General features: G+C 36.1%; 1 protein-coding gene across 1 annotated transcript in view; it reads left to right on the top strand.

The window, feature by feature from the left end:
• Nucleotides 1–3123, top strand: part of LOC129135625 (MAM and LDL-receptor class A domain-containing protein 1-like) — a 38364-nt gene extending 35241 nt beyond the window's left edge. The window contains exon 4 of the mRNA XM_054656488.2: nt 2713–3123. Within this exon, the coding sequence (XP_054512463.1) occupies nt 2713–2928 (216 nt within the window). The 3' untranslated portion in view covers nt 2929–3123. The remainder of the gene's footprint in view (nt 1–2712) is intronic.
• The last annotated feature ends 13022 nt before the right edge of the window (nt 3124–16145 follow it).

Genomic DNA, 16145 nt, shown 5'->3' with positions numbered 1-16145 from the left:
TAATATGAATATCTAAAGGAACCTGGTGGGTCCCTTCAGGTAAAATAATGTAACCACATTTTAAAGACTACCTCAGGATTTTACTTCACCTCATCCCAGGGCCCACCCATTCCATTCAAATAATGTGAGCGTGTACCTCTTTAGGAGCATAGAGAAGTGCCTCAAACTGTCGTTTTTTTTTTCTCCAGTTTTCTCTGAGTAGCACAGACCTTCAAATATGATGGTCAACAAATGCTTGTCTAATGAGTCTGAAGAATTAAACATCTATTTTAATTGACATCAATGCAAGATGTATTATAATAATGAATATAGAAAAACTCTTTCAAAAGTTAAGCTGTCCAAAAAAATCACAGTCACTTAATGGTATTAAACACAATATATTTCTAAAGTACAATACTTGTGTATATTTTACCAAGATCCTTCTTCAAAACGTATGTTATTTTCTGCCTCTGGAATGAAGGCTAAATTTCTTAGTTTAAGATTCTACAGAAATCATCTCTAATCAGAATCTTAAAAAAATATTATGTACATCACATTTAAATATCAAAAATTGCAAATAAAGCAACAGTTCCTGCTGACCACCCTCATCACCCACCATAGATTTTATCTTGAGTATCTTTAGATACCAGTTTATTTTTACTTCCAGTCCATTTTCTATTTACTTAATATGTATAAATGTACCACATATACTTGGAAATCTAAACCATTGTATGTTTTCAGCCTAAGTAATATTATACTATAATATTTTTCTGTAACTTAATTTTTTTACTCCACAACACATGTTGAATTTCTTTCCATAATGACACATGGTGATAGATATTATTTTTAACTGGTATAGTATTTATCACTATTGATTGATTCATTCACATGTAAGTTCTTTCCTGTCATTTGTCATCAAAACCAGCACTGAAATAAACATTCCTGCACAAGCCTTCATGTGTATACCTTTGAGTGTCTCACTAGGATAAATGCCAAGAAATTAACTCAATTTTTATAGTCTATGCAATTTTTCTTTTTAACAAATGCTATCTAGTTTCTCTCCAATTGAGCAGTACCAACTCATGGAATTTTCCTCTCCATCTATTATCTGATTAATTTGTTGTTCTCTTAAAATCTTATACTCCGTTAACACCCATCAACATTTTCTAAACACACCATACACTTTCTCATCTCTGTGTTTTTGCTGCGATTGCTGCCTCAGTTTCTCGAGGTAAAATGTTTTGCCCAACAAAATTTGGTATCATGGAGGCTTACTATTACTTCTCCACCAAATCTTTTCCCAAACTCTCATTATTGGCAGAAATAATGAAGTGTCTTCTTTGAGTCTCCTAGGATCTTATACTTATTTCTTATACAGCATTTATGATGTAGGGTAGTGAATGTATCATACGAAGTGTAGGAGAGGAAAAGTAATACCGTTTCCTCACTCATCACAAGGGACATGGCTGGAACCCCTATAACAAAAGAGAGGTTAAAAAGAAAAAAATAACAAATTTATTAACATTTTATGTGACATAGGGGCCTTCAAAAACAAAGGCCTGAAGACCAGGGAAAACTCTCTATGTTTATGCTTAAGTTCAACAATGAATGGACAATCATGAAGAAATACAAATGGACAGAAAGAATATGATCTCATTGTAAAAACTTGGAGAGAACTCAGCAAAGATCTTTATGGGCCTCTCTGTGTAGTGTTTCTTTCATCCAGGTATAGATAGGGTAGGACACCAGTTAAATGAGGTTCTTATGACCTATTTTGAGGAGAAGTAAGCCGGATAATTCCTTTATGGCTGGCTCTCACAAAGGAAAGAGAGGGGAAGGCAGAGAGGGACTCCAAGGTGCTATATTTTGGGACAGCATGTTCTGACTCCAAGGTGTTGTATTTTGAGATAGCATGTTCTGAGCCCTGGCACAAGTAAATTTAATGATCCTTGAGATTGGAGACCCTCCTTGATAGGATAGAAATGTACCTTCTGTCTGTGTCCTGGACTGGTGGTCCACTATGCAGGTTCATAAGATTCCTGGCATAAATTACTTCTTCCTTTCCCTCCTTTCTCTCTCTCTCTCTCTTTGTTTCTTCTTGGAATAACATCATAATATGAGTAATTAACAAGAAAGAAAACAAATTATATCAGTCATTATTCAGCGTTAGAATAAACTAAAATTAAATAGATGTCTCTGAGTGCTTCAGCATATGAATATTATCAACCACTGTATGTGGTTATTGATGTGTGCTTTACTACAGTGAGTATGTTTCTGTGTATGTATATAATATATATTATGTTTGTATGAATGTATATAATATTTAAATATTTTAATATGGAAATAAATCATTGCCTTCAGCACACTGATTACAAATCAATTCATATCTCAATTAAATTGAGTTGTAAGTCACACAGTTGATTACCCCAAAGAGCTCATTATAAATGCATATGACTCTTAATGGCTCCAATGAGAAGAGAGCCCTTCACTCGTGATGAATGTTACCACTTTAATTGAAACAAGGTTACCTTTGGCATTAAGGTACATAAGACGCTGTCAAAGCAGTTATGGTTTTATAAATTTAAATTAGGATGTTGTGGTCAGAACAGTTTTCTAAAATTAGATTGGAGAATGGGACAGATGTAAATAGGGTTCCTCTACACAAAGAAATATGATTGTAAGACATTACTTTTGTGATGTGTTTTTAACAGTTTTATCTTTCTGTAATTACAGTTAATTTTGGAAGCTACTGTTTTGTCATCAAATGCTACCGTTGCTCTAGATGACATCAGTGTGTCCCAGGAATGTGAAATTTCCTATAAATCACTACCAAGGACCAGTACACAAAGCAAGTGTAAGTTTTCCCTTGTCGTTGTTGCTGTTTTAAACATTGAATTAAGCTCTTCTCAGTATCAAAATATAAAATGTATTAGAGTCACGAATACCTAATACAGGGTGTGGATTATATCACCTGTTCTTGAAACCTAATATATATATATATTTTAAAAGGTAAACAACTGGTCTAGTCCTTAGGCCTCTCTTCCAGTAATATGGAAAATATTCTATGCTTGCAGCTGAAATTATTGCATCCAAATATTTTAATTATAAATATTATGAAAAAATTATAATTATTTTGCATATTTTAAATACACTTATAAATATTCACTTCTCCATTAATTTTATTCAGAACTTCAAATGAGCATGTAATAATATTCATATTTCAGGATCACCCAGGAGTTCAAAAAAAGCAAAAAGGTTGTGTTTGGGAAAATGATGTAAGGCCAACCAAAATTTAAAACTGGACCTTAAAATTCTGTGTTTCTATTCAAAATTTAATATTTTCAAATCACAGATGGAGTTTGTCTAATTCTTTGACTAAATTTTTTGGAGAGAATATCAATTGCAGGCCAGAAATGTTGCCATAAAAATGGATCTCATATAGTCAACTATGTATTTTAAAACCTAATCATTATTTAGATTCTGGGATCATGTACACATTGAAAGAATTTACACTATACCTTCAGTTACTTTCTCTTTCTAGTACTAATTGATGTTTCTCTCTGACCACTCCTACCCTCAGATCTCAATGAATCTGACAATATTAAAAATGTTTTCTGAAAAGTGTCACACTTTATTTTTCTTAATCTGTATCTATGGAAAAGATTTGCATATGAAAATCAGACATACTGTATATTCCTAAGTTATATTTACTTAAACAACATATTTAGAGAGTGCAACAGTTGTATTCTTACAGGAGCTGAATGGACTAATCAAGAAAAATTTGGGTCACATGATTCTGGATTGAGACGATTAAAGAACTTTTAATTAAAGGTCCTTTATTAAAGATATTTTTCATTCGAGAGAGTGTATATTTCTGGGTGCTAACTTATATTGGGTTAACGTGTATTTACTTTGTTCAGAATGTGTATCCTGCATGCATAATAGACCATTCTAAGCTCTGCGCATGTGTTCATGCAAGTGTGTGTGTGTGCATGTGTGCGCGTGTCTGCCTGTGTGTCTGCATATGTGTGTGTGCATGCCTGTGTGTCCGTGTGTGTGCGTGCATGTGTGCATGTGTGTGTGCGTGTGCATGCGTGTGTGCATGGTTGTCTGTGCACATGTGTGTATGATTCTGATAGACACCGAGGAGTGCAGAGCAGCAGATTTAATGATTCATTTAAAGATTCATGAGTTTGGCCAGGCGCGGTGGCTCACACCTGCAATCCTAGCACTTTGGGAGGCTGAGCCGGGCGGATCACTTGAGGTCAGGAGTTCAAGACCTGCCGGGCCAACATGGTGAAACCCTGTCTCTACTAAAAATACAAAAAAATTAGCCAGGGCATGGTGGCGGGCACCTGTAGTCCCAGCTACTCGGGAGGCTGAGGCAGGAGAATGGCGTGAACCCAGGAGGCGGAGCTTGCAGTGAGCCGAGATCGCGCCACTGCACTCAAGCCTGGGTGACAGAGCAAGATTCCTCTCAAAAAAAAAAAAAAAAAAAGATCCACGAGTTTTTAAGGGTTAAACAGGATTACCTTATTTTTGTTGTTTAATTAAAGATTTTCTTTCTCCTAATTAAATACCACATCCCCAGAATCATAATAGCTGAAAAGCATTAAAGTTGACATTGAAGAGCATTCTCTTGTAATGTAGTATTTGGAGGTATAGGGGCAGAAAGGTGTGACAAAAACCTTTCCTCACCCATCATAAGGGTCACAGCTGACACTCCGAGAATGAAAGACAGTTTAATGAGAGAAAAGCATAACAAATTTGTTTATCAAAGTTTTACTTGACACAGGAGCCTTCAGAAATGAAGATGCAAAGACCCAGAGAAAAGCATGTGCTTTATTTTATTTTTTCGTTTTTATTTGTTTTTCAGCCCCTTTTCCTATTTAGAAAACTGTGTATTTTTCTGCTTAGTTTTGGTGAAGAACAAACAGCCATTTTGAAATGTGATCGGACAAAAGGGTATGATCCAATGGTAACAGACTGAGCAGGGAAACTTAGCAAAGCCTCTGTGTTCAGAGTCTCCTTGACTCCTTTGTGTAGAATTTCTTCACCCCTGGGAACAGGAAAGGACCCCTCTAGAATGAGGATCTTGTGACCTAATTTCAGGCAAGATAAGCCAGATAATTTCTTTATGACCAGCGCTCACAAAGAAAGGTCAGGGAAGATCAGAGTGACCTTGCTCCTGGGGTACCTCCCAATCTCCTTCAGTTCAAAGTACTTTGGGGCAGCCTTTCCTGAGCTCTTACCGAGGCAAAAGTGTGGTTAAAGGTTTTAAATCATTACTAAAGTTAACCTTAGCAAAAGTTTTTGAGACACTTGATCTTGCTTACGGAGAATTCTTTTCTTAAATTCACTCAGGATTCATGGATATGTGCATCCATCTGAACACCAGATCAGTTGGATAGATAATATATCTAATTAGGACAAATGACATGAATGATTCCTGAAAGATCAATGGATGTACACAAAGGAAACAAAGGCGTTTCTTATTGTTTTTGCAAATATGTCCAGTAGACAATTATAGGATCTCATTTGTGGAGTTCAGTATTAGTAATGGGCAGAAGTTTATGGAGAGAAACTGAAAGGAATATTTAAAAACGTGCCATGCTCCATTGACAGTAAATTGTTTTATGTATGGAGCAGAATGGCCAAAGGTTTACCCAGACTACCCAGACCCTGTACAGGACTTGAAGTTTTGAAATCTTTAATAGGCATAAAAATGGCTGCACCACTTCAAAGCAGTCTTAGAGCTGTAGTTTTCTGCTCACAGTCCGCGTAATGAAAATCGCAAGTGCTACTTTGATTTGGCCTTTAATCAAGCTTCTTCTCCTTCAGAATATTTAAAAGCTACTGTTGATGAAATAATTTTACATTCTGTTTATTTGTTAAAGGGAGAGAGCCTGTTTTACGCTCTTAATCTCAATTTTGAAGCCAGATTTGTGCCTGGTGAGGATGCAGGTTGTATTTCATCCAGGAAGATATGCGATTTTCCAACTGAGTGCCCAAAGGGAGCACATGAAACTAATTGCTGTGAGTGCATTACTGACTCCTTCAGCAGATATTTATATGTACATATTTACTCTCTGAACGTAAAGTGCACACTACTCAAGTGAGCATTGTATGATGAAGACAGTCAGAACAGAGACCTCTGCATGATGGAAATGACTTGCCGGTGAGAACAAACCAGATTCTCTTTAAACTAGGGCGATGAATGAAAACGTCCTGCTAACTTTCAGTTTTGCCCTGTTGGAGAATAACATTTGAAATATATGCAGGATAGCGCTCAAAACACAAGAGCAGGGATGTATCTAGCCAGTCGTAGAAAAATAAGTAACACATGACACCACTTATATGAGGTATCCATGTAGTTATATTTGTAGAATCAGAGTAAAATTGTGGTAACCAGGTTCTGGGAGGAGAGGAAGTGGAAAATTACTAATCAACAGGCATACATTTTCAGTCAAACAAGATGAATAAGCTCTAGACATCTGCTGTATAACATGGTATCTAAAGTCAATGACAATGTATTGTACACTTAAAAATGTGTTGTGGGGGTAGATCTGGCTGGATGCAGTGGCTCAAGCCTGTAATCCCAGCACTTTGGGAGGCTGAGGCAGGTGGATCACTTGAGGCCAGGAGTTCAAGACCAGCCTGGCCAACATCACAAAACCCCATCTCTACTGAAAATATAAAAATTATCAGGGCATGGTGGCACACACCTGTAATCCCAGCTACTCAGGAGGTGCAGGTTGCAGTGAGCTGAGATCACACCACTGCATTACAGCCTGGGTGACAGAGAGAGACCCTGTCTGCCACCCCCCCCCATAAAAAAGAGGGTAGATCTTATATTATCTTATCACAATATATGTATTATAAACATTTATTTATTAAATTATTTTTAACATCATAGTATTCTTCTTATCGTAAGCAGTTGCTATTTCAGTACAACTAGCAGTAGAAGACTTTATACTGCTTACAAATGTTATTTCAAATGATAGTGTATCAATAAATAGTTCTATGGTCATAAAACTATAGATCCTGCCTAGTTCTATATATTTTTCCACCTTTAAGAGTCTCCTTTCAGTTTGTCCTTTTCCAGGGCAATGCCTCCATTCTTTCTGCATTCTACTTAAATGATTCTAAAACTATCCTAGCATCCCTGAAAAAGTAATACAGAAGAAGAAAAAAAAAGAAGGTTGTCTGTTGGTGGATAAGCTTTTCCAAAAGTATTTTAATAACTGTGCTATTGAACACAATAAAAAAAGGCAAGAGGAAAGGCAAGAGAAGCATCCCATTTTATTGATTACCCATACCCGAGGTGAAAACCAAGGTGGTTTTGAGTCAAGACAGTGGAGGAACACAGACATTTTCCAGAAGTGTGGTGGCGCAAAGAGTTGGAGAGACCCTTTCTTCTGCATTCAAAACATACATGAGAATGACGAGAAAAATCAGGGCCATTGCTGATTGTTAATACATTGGCAAGCAGCCATGCTGCGACCCACAAAAAACCTTATGAGCATCTTTTCTATACCAAGAGATTTGGTAAGAAGAAAGTGTGATCATTTCCCTCAAGAAACATAATCTATTACAGAGAGCTCAGAAATAAATCTAAACATAAAAGACCAAATAAGTTTTGACAAAGGCACCAAGAGGACACAGTAGGGAAAAAATAGTCTCGTCAATAAATGGTGCCAGAAAATCTGGTCGTTCTCATGCGAAAGAATGAAATTGGACCTTTGTCTTACACCGTACACTTAAATAAATTCAAAATGTAAGAAAGTCCTAAATTTAAGACCTGAAATCATTAAACTCCTAGAAGAGAACTTAGGGGAAAAACTCCTTGACATTAGAGTTGGCAATGGTTTTTTAATATCACACCAAATGCTCTGGCTACAAAAGAAGAAATAAATAATGGGATTACCTCAAACTAAAAAGCTTCTGCACAGTAAAGGAAACACTCAGCAAAATAAAATAGCAACCTGCATATCGGGAAAAATATTTGCAAACCATATATCTGATAAGGGGTTAATATTCAAAATTTATGAAGATTTTATACAACTCAGAAATAGATAAATAGATAAAAAATGGGCAAAGGCCCTGAATAGACATTTCTCCACAGAAGACATAAAAATAATCAACTGGTATATGAACAGATATTCCACATTTCATTGGCATTAATCATCAGGGAAATACAAATCCAAAACTCTTTTAGATACCTCCTCATATCAATTAGGATAGCTATAATAAAAAAAAGCGTAACACATTTTAGTAAGAGCGTGGAGAAAAGAGTACTCATACTGTTGGTGCAAATGTGAATTGTGCAGCCATTATGGAATATGGTATGGAGGTTTCTAAAAAAATTAGCAATAAAAGTACCCTATGATTTAGCAATCTCTCTTTTGGGTATATACTCAGAAAAAATGAAATTACCACTTCATAAAGCTGTCTGCACTCCCATGTTCGCTGCAGGATTATTCTTGATAGCCAAGATATGAAAACAACCTAAGTGTCTGTTGATGTACAGATAGATAAGCTGTGGTATCTAAAAAACAGTGGAATATTATTCAGCCTTAAAAAAAGAGATTCTGCCATTTTTCACATCCTAGGCGAATCTGGAGGAAATTATGCTATGTGAAATAAGCCAAACACAAGAAGGAAAATATTGCATGATCTCAATTATGTGTGGCATCTAAAAATTATATACAGATATAGAGAATGAAACAGTGGTTACCGGAGGCAGGGGCCAAGGGAAGGAAATGGAGATATGTAGCTCGGAGGATATGATGTAACAGATATGGAGGAGAAATGTGTCTAGAGATGTAATGTACAACGTGAGGACTACAGTTAATAACACTTGAGGACTACAGTTAATAACAGATTTGAGATTTGAGATTTGATAAATGAGTAAGTTTTAGCTACTCTTGCCACAAAAAAAGAAAAAAAAGGGCAACTATGTGAGATAATGGATAATTTGCCTCACTGTAATAACCATTTTACTATCTGTATGTATCACATAACCTTATGTTGTATATCTTTAATATACATAATAAAATTTGTTTTAAAAATTAAGAAAAGAAGCTTAGTCTATTAGGTAAGAAATGTATCGATTTAATAGTGTTGTAATGATAACTGGAATAGAGATGTAAACAAGTAGCTATTTTAACTCTAGGAAGTTGGAGAATATATTCAATAGAAAGTAGGTAAGTCCTCAGCAGCAATTTTATTTTATTTTATTATTATTATACTTTAGAAATTTCTTAAGATGTTTTCTAGTTTTCTTGCTGTGTAAGAAGAGTGTCTATTGCAAGTTCTGCCAGGGATTAACAGTTCTAGGCCTGTCTCTGATATACATTAAGACTGTTACCAAATGTACATGGTTTAAGAACCTTACCTATATAGTCTTTTAATCAGCAAAATAAATATAAGAGGTACTATTTTCCTCATTTTACGAACTTTCTTGTCATTTAGTTTCTTATCAGTTAGAATTCCATTTTAAACACAGTCTGCCTCCAAAACCTACTTTTTTTTTTTTTTTTTTTTTTTTTGAGATGGAGTCTGTTGCCCAGGCTGGAGTGCAATGGTGCGATCTGGGCTCACTGCCAGCTCTGCCTCCCGGGTTCACGCCATTCTCCTGCCTCAGCCTCCCGAGTAGCTGGGACAGCAGGTGCCCGCCATCACGCCTGGCTAATTTTTTTTTTGTATTTTTTTAGTAGAGACGGGGTTTCACCGTGTTAGCCAGGATGGTCTCTATCTCCTGACCTCGTAATCCGTCCGCCTCAGCCTCCCAAAGTGCTGGGATTACAGGTGTGAGCCACCGCACTCGGCCCAAAACCTACGCTCTTAACTGCAAATCGTATAGCCTTTCTATCCTTTTAAGGTCATCATTACATTGAGAATGATGTTTTTAGAAAATGTGAAAAGTTCCCTACATGAGCAGTTTAAGCAATGGGAAGTTTGAAGCCAATGATCAAAACTTCACTTTTGGAGGAGAACCGATGCCCTTAGTCTCTAATATGTCAAATGGTCACTTAGTAAATGCTGTCGAGAAGTTTAAGGAATGAATGTCTTTAAAAAATAATACTTAATACTTTCTCCTTAGTAATTATTTCTTTAATCACAGTACCTTTTATAATCTGAAATGTATTAAATTGCTTTTAATTCTTATAGTGCTTTTCGGGGACCTAAAAGATAATTTTTTAGACATAAAAGGAAAATAAAAGATCACTATTTGGATAAGGGACCCACCCTCATAGGGAATTGAATTAGAAAATTAGCAAACGACCTCCAGTTCTCTAAAGTCTTATTTTGAGGGTTTTTTTTTTGCCTGCTTTTTTGAAAAAACTAATTTTTATACTGTGAATCTGTTTATTCATAGAAATGCTAATTCTTCATCCCATTTTTGTGAATCCTTTCATTAAAGATTCTGGCAATGAGTGGAGGTGAGGTAAAGACACAGTGAAGAATACAGAGAAGTAGGAGTCTTTTTCTTTCTTGTCTTCTTTGCAGCAAAAAGGTTTGAAGGAAGCATGCAAAATTTAGGCTGCGATTCTAATGTTGAACAAAAGAGCATATCACTTCTCTTACAGAGACCTTAACTGCTTGAAAAAACAGGGGTTTCTTAAAAGGAGGAAAAGGCAGTGCCACCCTCAGGATTTCTATTTATGAACTTAAATCCTCCTAAAAAGGACCATTGCTATTCTTGAATTTCAAACATTTAATATTTTAATGCTATTTATTTTAATTTTTCTCACTTTCACAACCATCTTTAACACAATTTAGTTTCTTTTTTACATGAGACTGATTATGACCTACTTCAAACGGGTTATTAAGTTTGCTAAAAATTTAGGTCTTCAGTGCCTTGAAATATTTTCAGATTTTGTAGAAAAAAATAGCAAACATAAATTGCAACCAATTTTGGTAAATGAGAGAACAAGTTATTGGATTTGTTCAAGAACTGTTTGGGATACATAGAGGTTAGGAAGTTTTGCAGAATTTTGATAGCCTTGGATAATTTAATCGAATGTTTCCATACTTATTTATATTATGATATAAAAGTGCAGTTACTTAAAATGTAACCCAGGTGTACAGGTTTTCAAGGAGTCTCTCTCTCTCTGCCAGTTAAAACACCACACACTGACTATGATGTTAAATCATCTCTGATTTTTATTTATGATAACTGAAGGGCTGAAAAACCTACATAGCATGACAAATACAACATATCTCAACAAAACTTCTCTGGACCTTCAGAAACTCTAAGGGACAGGCTGCAGGGTGAATCACTGTTGGATGTAATTTTTGCCTGGACGTAGCGAAATTACAGTGTATCAGAAAAGTTCAATGCCAGAGTGGATTTTAGACCTGGGATCATGTTGCCATTTATGAGGAACTAGACAAATACTCTGTATGTTTTCATTTAAGGGAATGTTTAACATGATCTGCACATCTTAGCTCTCAAGTCAAACTTGGCATCAGGACAAACCCTAAAAGAAGGCAGATGAGGAGTGAGCTCCAGAGAGCAGAGCCAGTACCTAGGTGTCTTCCCATAGTTCCAGTGTTCTGAAAAGTCCATTTCTCCTGGACGGGTTATTTGATGTTGAGGCCAATCAAAATGCTACCTCATCATTTTTGAAAGCTTATCTTTATTTTTTTTTAGATCAAAATTGTTACTCTGAATTGTTTCTTTAGGATAGATCATAAAAAGGGAAATTTGGGGTTTGAGTTTTTTGTAGTTGTTGTTTTGTTTTGTTTTTGAAACAGGGTCTTGCTCTGTTGCCCAGGCTGGGGTGCAGTGGTGCGATCTTGGCTCACTGCAACCTCTGCTTCCCGGATTCAAGTGATTCTCCTGCCTCAGCCTCCCTAGTGGCTAGACTACAGGTGAGCACCACCGTGCCCAGCTAATTTTTGTATTTTTAGTGGAGATGGGGTTTTGCCACGTTGGCCAGGCTGGTCTCGAACTCCTGACCTCAGGTGATCCACTCGCCTTGGCCTCCCGAAGTGCTGAGATTACAGGCATGAGCTGCCATGCCTGGCCTAAATTGTCATTTAATGACATTCAACACATTTTGCCAAATGTTTCCCCAAAACATTATGCTAATAAACAATCATATCAACAAAGTAAAACTGTGGCAGTGTCCCTGTGTTTGAAGTCCATTTTGAAATTTACTTTCACTTTTCATGATTATGCAAATACTATTTATAAGTTCCTATTTTTGTGAACAAATACTTTGTTTCCTCAAGACTAAAATAAATAATGCTACTTTATGTAGTGCTTTCTTTCGTTCCAAGAGATAATGTGTATACTGGAAAATGAAGATATTATGTGTCAAATAGTATAAATGGTACATTTTCTCACACCTACATTGTATTAACAGGACATATATAAACTATTTTGTTCTGGCTGTGCTATGTAATGCAGGCAAGAAAGCCAAAATTTACTTAAGCAGCTCTGTAAGTTGTAAAGACATTTTAATATTTCCAAACAACATTTAGTGAGCACTATAATTTATTTCTGTCTAAAACCTATTTAGTGCAAAGTGCATGTACTAATTTTATGAAAAAATTCTAAACAATTTCCTATATTCTACTTTTCTGTCTACTCATGAGAAAAAAAAAAAAACATCTAAGTCTCTACTGAGTAGTTGAATTCAATGAAACCTTAGCCAAGGTTGAATAGTACAAGGAAAAGGAGTGATTTATTATTTATTTATTTATTCAATCTTAGATGCTGATTATATATTTTCCTCAAACTAGTATATCTGCTAAATACAGAAATATGTGCATTAGACACTGGCATTTCCACAGCAGAGATGCATAATAGAGACAAAGTCATTTTATGTGTGTTGATACTTTGCAAGCCATGTATCTTATGTACTCAGTATTGACCAAGAATAATTGCATTACTCTGCACTGAGACTTATGTTTTCTTTTATTACATAAATGCATTAAGAGAAGGCTTGAATTTCCTATAGCAACTCTCTGCTCTATATGTTTTGAGATGTGTGTGTGTGTGTGTGCGCGTGTCAGTCTTTGAATTAGGACTACTTTTTTCAGTGTATTTTCTGAAAAATGTTTCTGAGTAGGCCTTTTTGGCTAGATTGGAGATACTTCATCTTAATTATAATATGAAAGGATTTCTATGATGTGTCTCTCTGTATAATTACAAATTACTTTTAATTTTGTAAGGTCTAGAAAAATGAGCTGCGGTTTTCTATGTTCTATCTTATATTCTTTTTCCATAGCCCTGAATACAAGGAAAAAAAGTCTGAAAATATACCTACACTTGCTAATTATTGAGTATCTTCCCCTTTTATTAAATGCATATTGGCAAATAAGTCTCTGTAGGGAAAAAAAGGCTATCTAGTTATTTTTCCTTAGTAAACTGGATTTCCATTCTCTTCTCATTGTCCTCAAGTTTAAAATCTAGACAACTATTTTCTATTCAGACAAACCCCTCTAGACAGATGTCATTGTGAAAGACCCTAATGGGAGGTTGTTTCTGGTGAAGGCTCATCATTTCTGTGGCATGAAATCAAGAAGTGGAGAAAACGTCCATTCACCCTCATTTATGGAAGTCACTGATCTCCAATAAAGAAAAGTGAAAACTACTTCTATAGTCAGGTAAAATCTGATAAATAACCCATGCTATTTTGATCAATCTTTGCTGTAGATAATCATGTTGTTAAATTAGGAGAATTCAGGATAGTAGTGAAAATAAGTGATTCTTCTTCCGCCATTGAAAATTCTATTGAGAATAAAAGTCAGGCATTTAACAAGAAAGCCTTTTTCTGTAATTATTTAAGATTAAGTTTCAATACATTAGATTATTAATGGTGACTATGGAGAGAGTGGATTTTTTTTTCCATGTCATACTTTGAGCTCGGCTGGGATATTATTTTTTTTGACAAGATCATTGTTCTTCTTCACTCTTAAAATTGTGTTAGAAGTATTACTGCCTTTCCTTTTCTTTTTGTTGCTTATCTGCTGAAACTATTCAGTTCTTCTCTTTTCTCACATGCCACCACTCTAGTTCATTTTGTTTCCATTTTCAGGTTAGCTATGTGTGTGACAGGTAAAAAGGGGGTGGAAAGAGCCTTCCCCACCTAACACTAAGTGTTCCAAGCATCCAAGCAATCGACGTCTCCCTGCCTTGCAGAAACACACCACTGTAGGGAGTGAAATGTACACTGCTTCTGATGTGATATAATTATCTCTTTGGGTTATACGTTGAAAGACACCTAAAAGACCACATAATAATTTAGTTAATTTATGTAGTATAAATACTCACATGCTTACTTTTAAGCACTTACTTTATAGCTGACAGTGTTTGAAGTAAATTTGCATGCACAAACTAATTTATAGCTCTGTAAAATAAGGCATAAAGAGGATTAATATTAGGGCCCTGCTTCCTAGCTTGGGAGAGACTGACCCTTACAATGAGTGAATAAATTATGTACTATTTTTAGAAGGGATGTATGCTGTAGAAAAAAAAATGAGGCAAGGAAAGGGCAATGGGGGAAGGCAAGGGAACTTTGCAATTTCCAAGAGAGTGGTCATAGTACATCTCAGTTACAAGGTGGCATTGTAACAAAGACTTGAGAAGGTGAGGAAACAAGCTTTGAGATATCTCAAAAGAAAAGAAAGAGTGTTCTAAGCAGAAAGAAGGAACTAAGGGATTGGGACAGGAATACATCTGGCGAATTTGAACAATAATAGCAAGGGGACCAATGTGGCTGGACGAGGTTGATTATAGAGAACAATTATAGGATAATAAGGCTGAGGAAGAGCAGCCCACCTAGAGCAATGGTTCCCAACATTGGCTGTGTGTGAGAGACACTCAGAGTTCTTTGCAGCAACATGGATTGAGTTGGAGGCCGGAATCCTAAGCAAATTAACAGAAACGGAAACCAAATACCACATGTTCTCACTCGTAAGTGGGAACTAAAACATTGAGTTCACATGGACATAAATATGGACACAATAGACAATGGACTACTGGAGGGTGGAGAGGTGGGTGGGTTTCAAAACTACCTATTGGGTACTGTGCTCACTACCTGGGTTATGGGATCTGTACTCCAAACCTCAGCATCGTGCAACATTGCCATGTAACAAATTTGCACATGTATTCACTATATCTAAAATAAAAGTCGAAATAAAAAGTCTTGAGGCAGGGCTAATTAAATCACAATCTCTAGGGTAGAATCCTGGCATTCACAGTTTTTAAATTATGTGCAGCCAAGGTTGAGGACCATTTCAGCCGAGGCCTTATGGGTGATTGTAAGGACACTAGCTTTTAAATGAGACTGGGAGCATTTTGAGCAGAAGACTTGCAAGATCTGACTTGCCACAATCACTGTGTTTGCTACATTGAGAAGAGATAGAAGGGGGTTATTGATGCCCATCGTCAATGACCACCTGTAACAAGATTGGGTTTATTGATAGTTGCTAAGCAAGGAAAATAGCCTACTAGGAGAAACTGGGACGTGGCTTAACAAGAGGAACTTGTTCTAGGATTTGGACTTGTGTTGGGTCATTTAGAGAAGGGCTCAAGGAAGCAAGAATTTTCTTTTGATGGAATGTTTTCAAGAAATAGGATAATTCTGTAATTGTATATCTGAACAAATTTTATTTAGGAGGTGAGAGAAATTGAACTAAAGTTATAATTGGTTAAAATACAATACTCATGTCAGTCAGGAAAGGGGAATGAATATTTGAGGAGTTTCGAGTTTACACTGTGATCTTTTTTTGTCTGTGTTCAGAAATGAATAGAGTGGCCTTCTTTTTGTGTGGTTTTATTTCTCAGTCTATGGAGTGACCTTGTTTAATGTTGTTGATATGTGCAAATCTTTATGTTCAACGGAAGATCACTACAGCTCAGCTGTTATTGTAAGTTCAGGTACTAGCAACACCAAAGTCTAGACGACATCACCAGCAAACTGCCAACTGTTGGCCAGTGTCAGAAATGGAAGCAGAAAGAGCAGTTGGGGAGTATTCCAAGGACTGAATAAGGAAATGATGGTGACTTGAGCTAGGTAGGGAGAGAGCAGTAGAGATGGTCAGAAGTGGGCAGATTCTGGATCTATTCTGAAGGCAGGTAGAAGTGAAAAGCTTTGATAGAAATGAATAAATAATATAAAGATAATAAAGCAAATCAAAGAAATCAA

This window comes from Pan troglodytes, chromosome 7 (assembly GCF_028858775.2).
Source record: "Pan troglodytes isolate AG18354 chromosome 7, NHGRI_mPanTro3-v2.0_pri, whole genome shotgun sequence".
NCBI lineage: Eukaryota > Metazoa > Chordata > Mammalia > Primates > Hominidae > Pan > Pan troglodytes.
The sequence above is the reverse complement of the archived record's forward strand: the minus strand, read 5'-3'. Positions and strand labels throughout refer to the sequence as shown.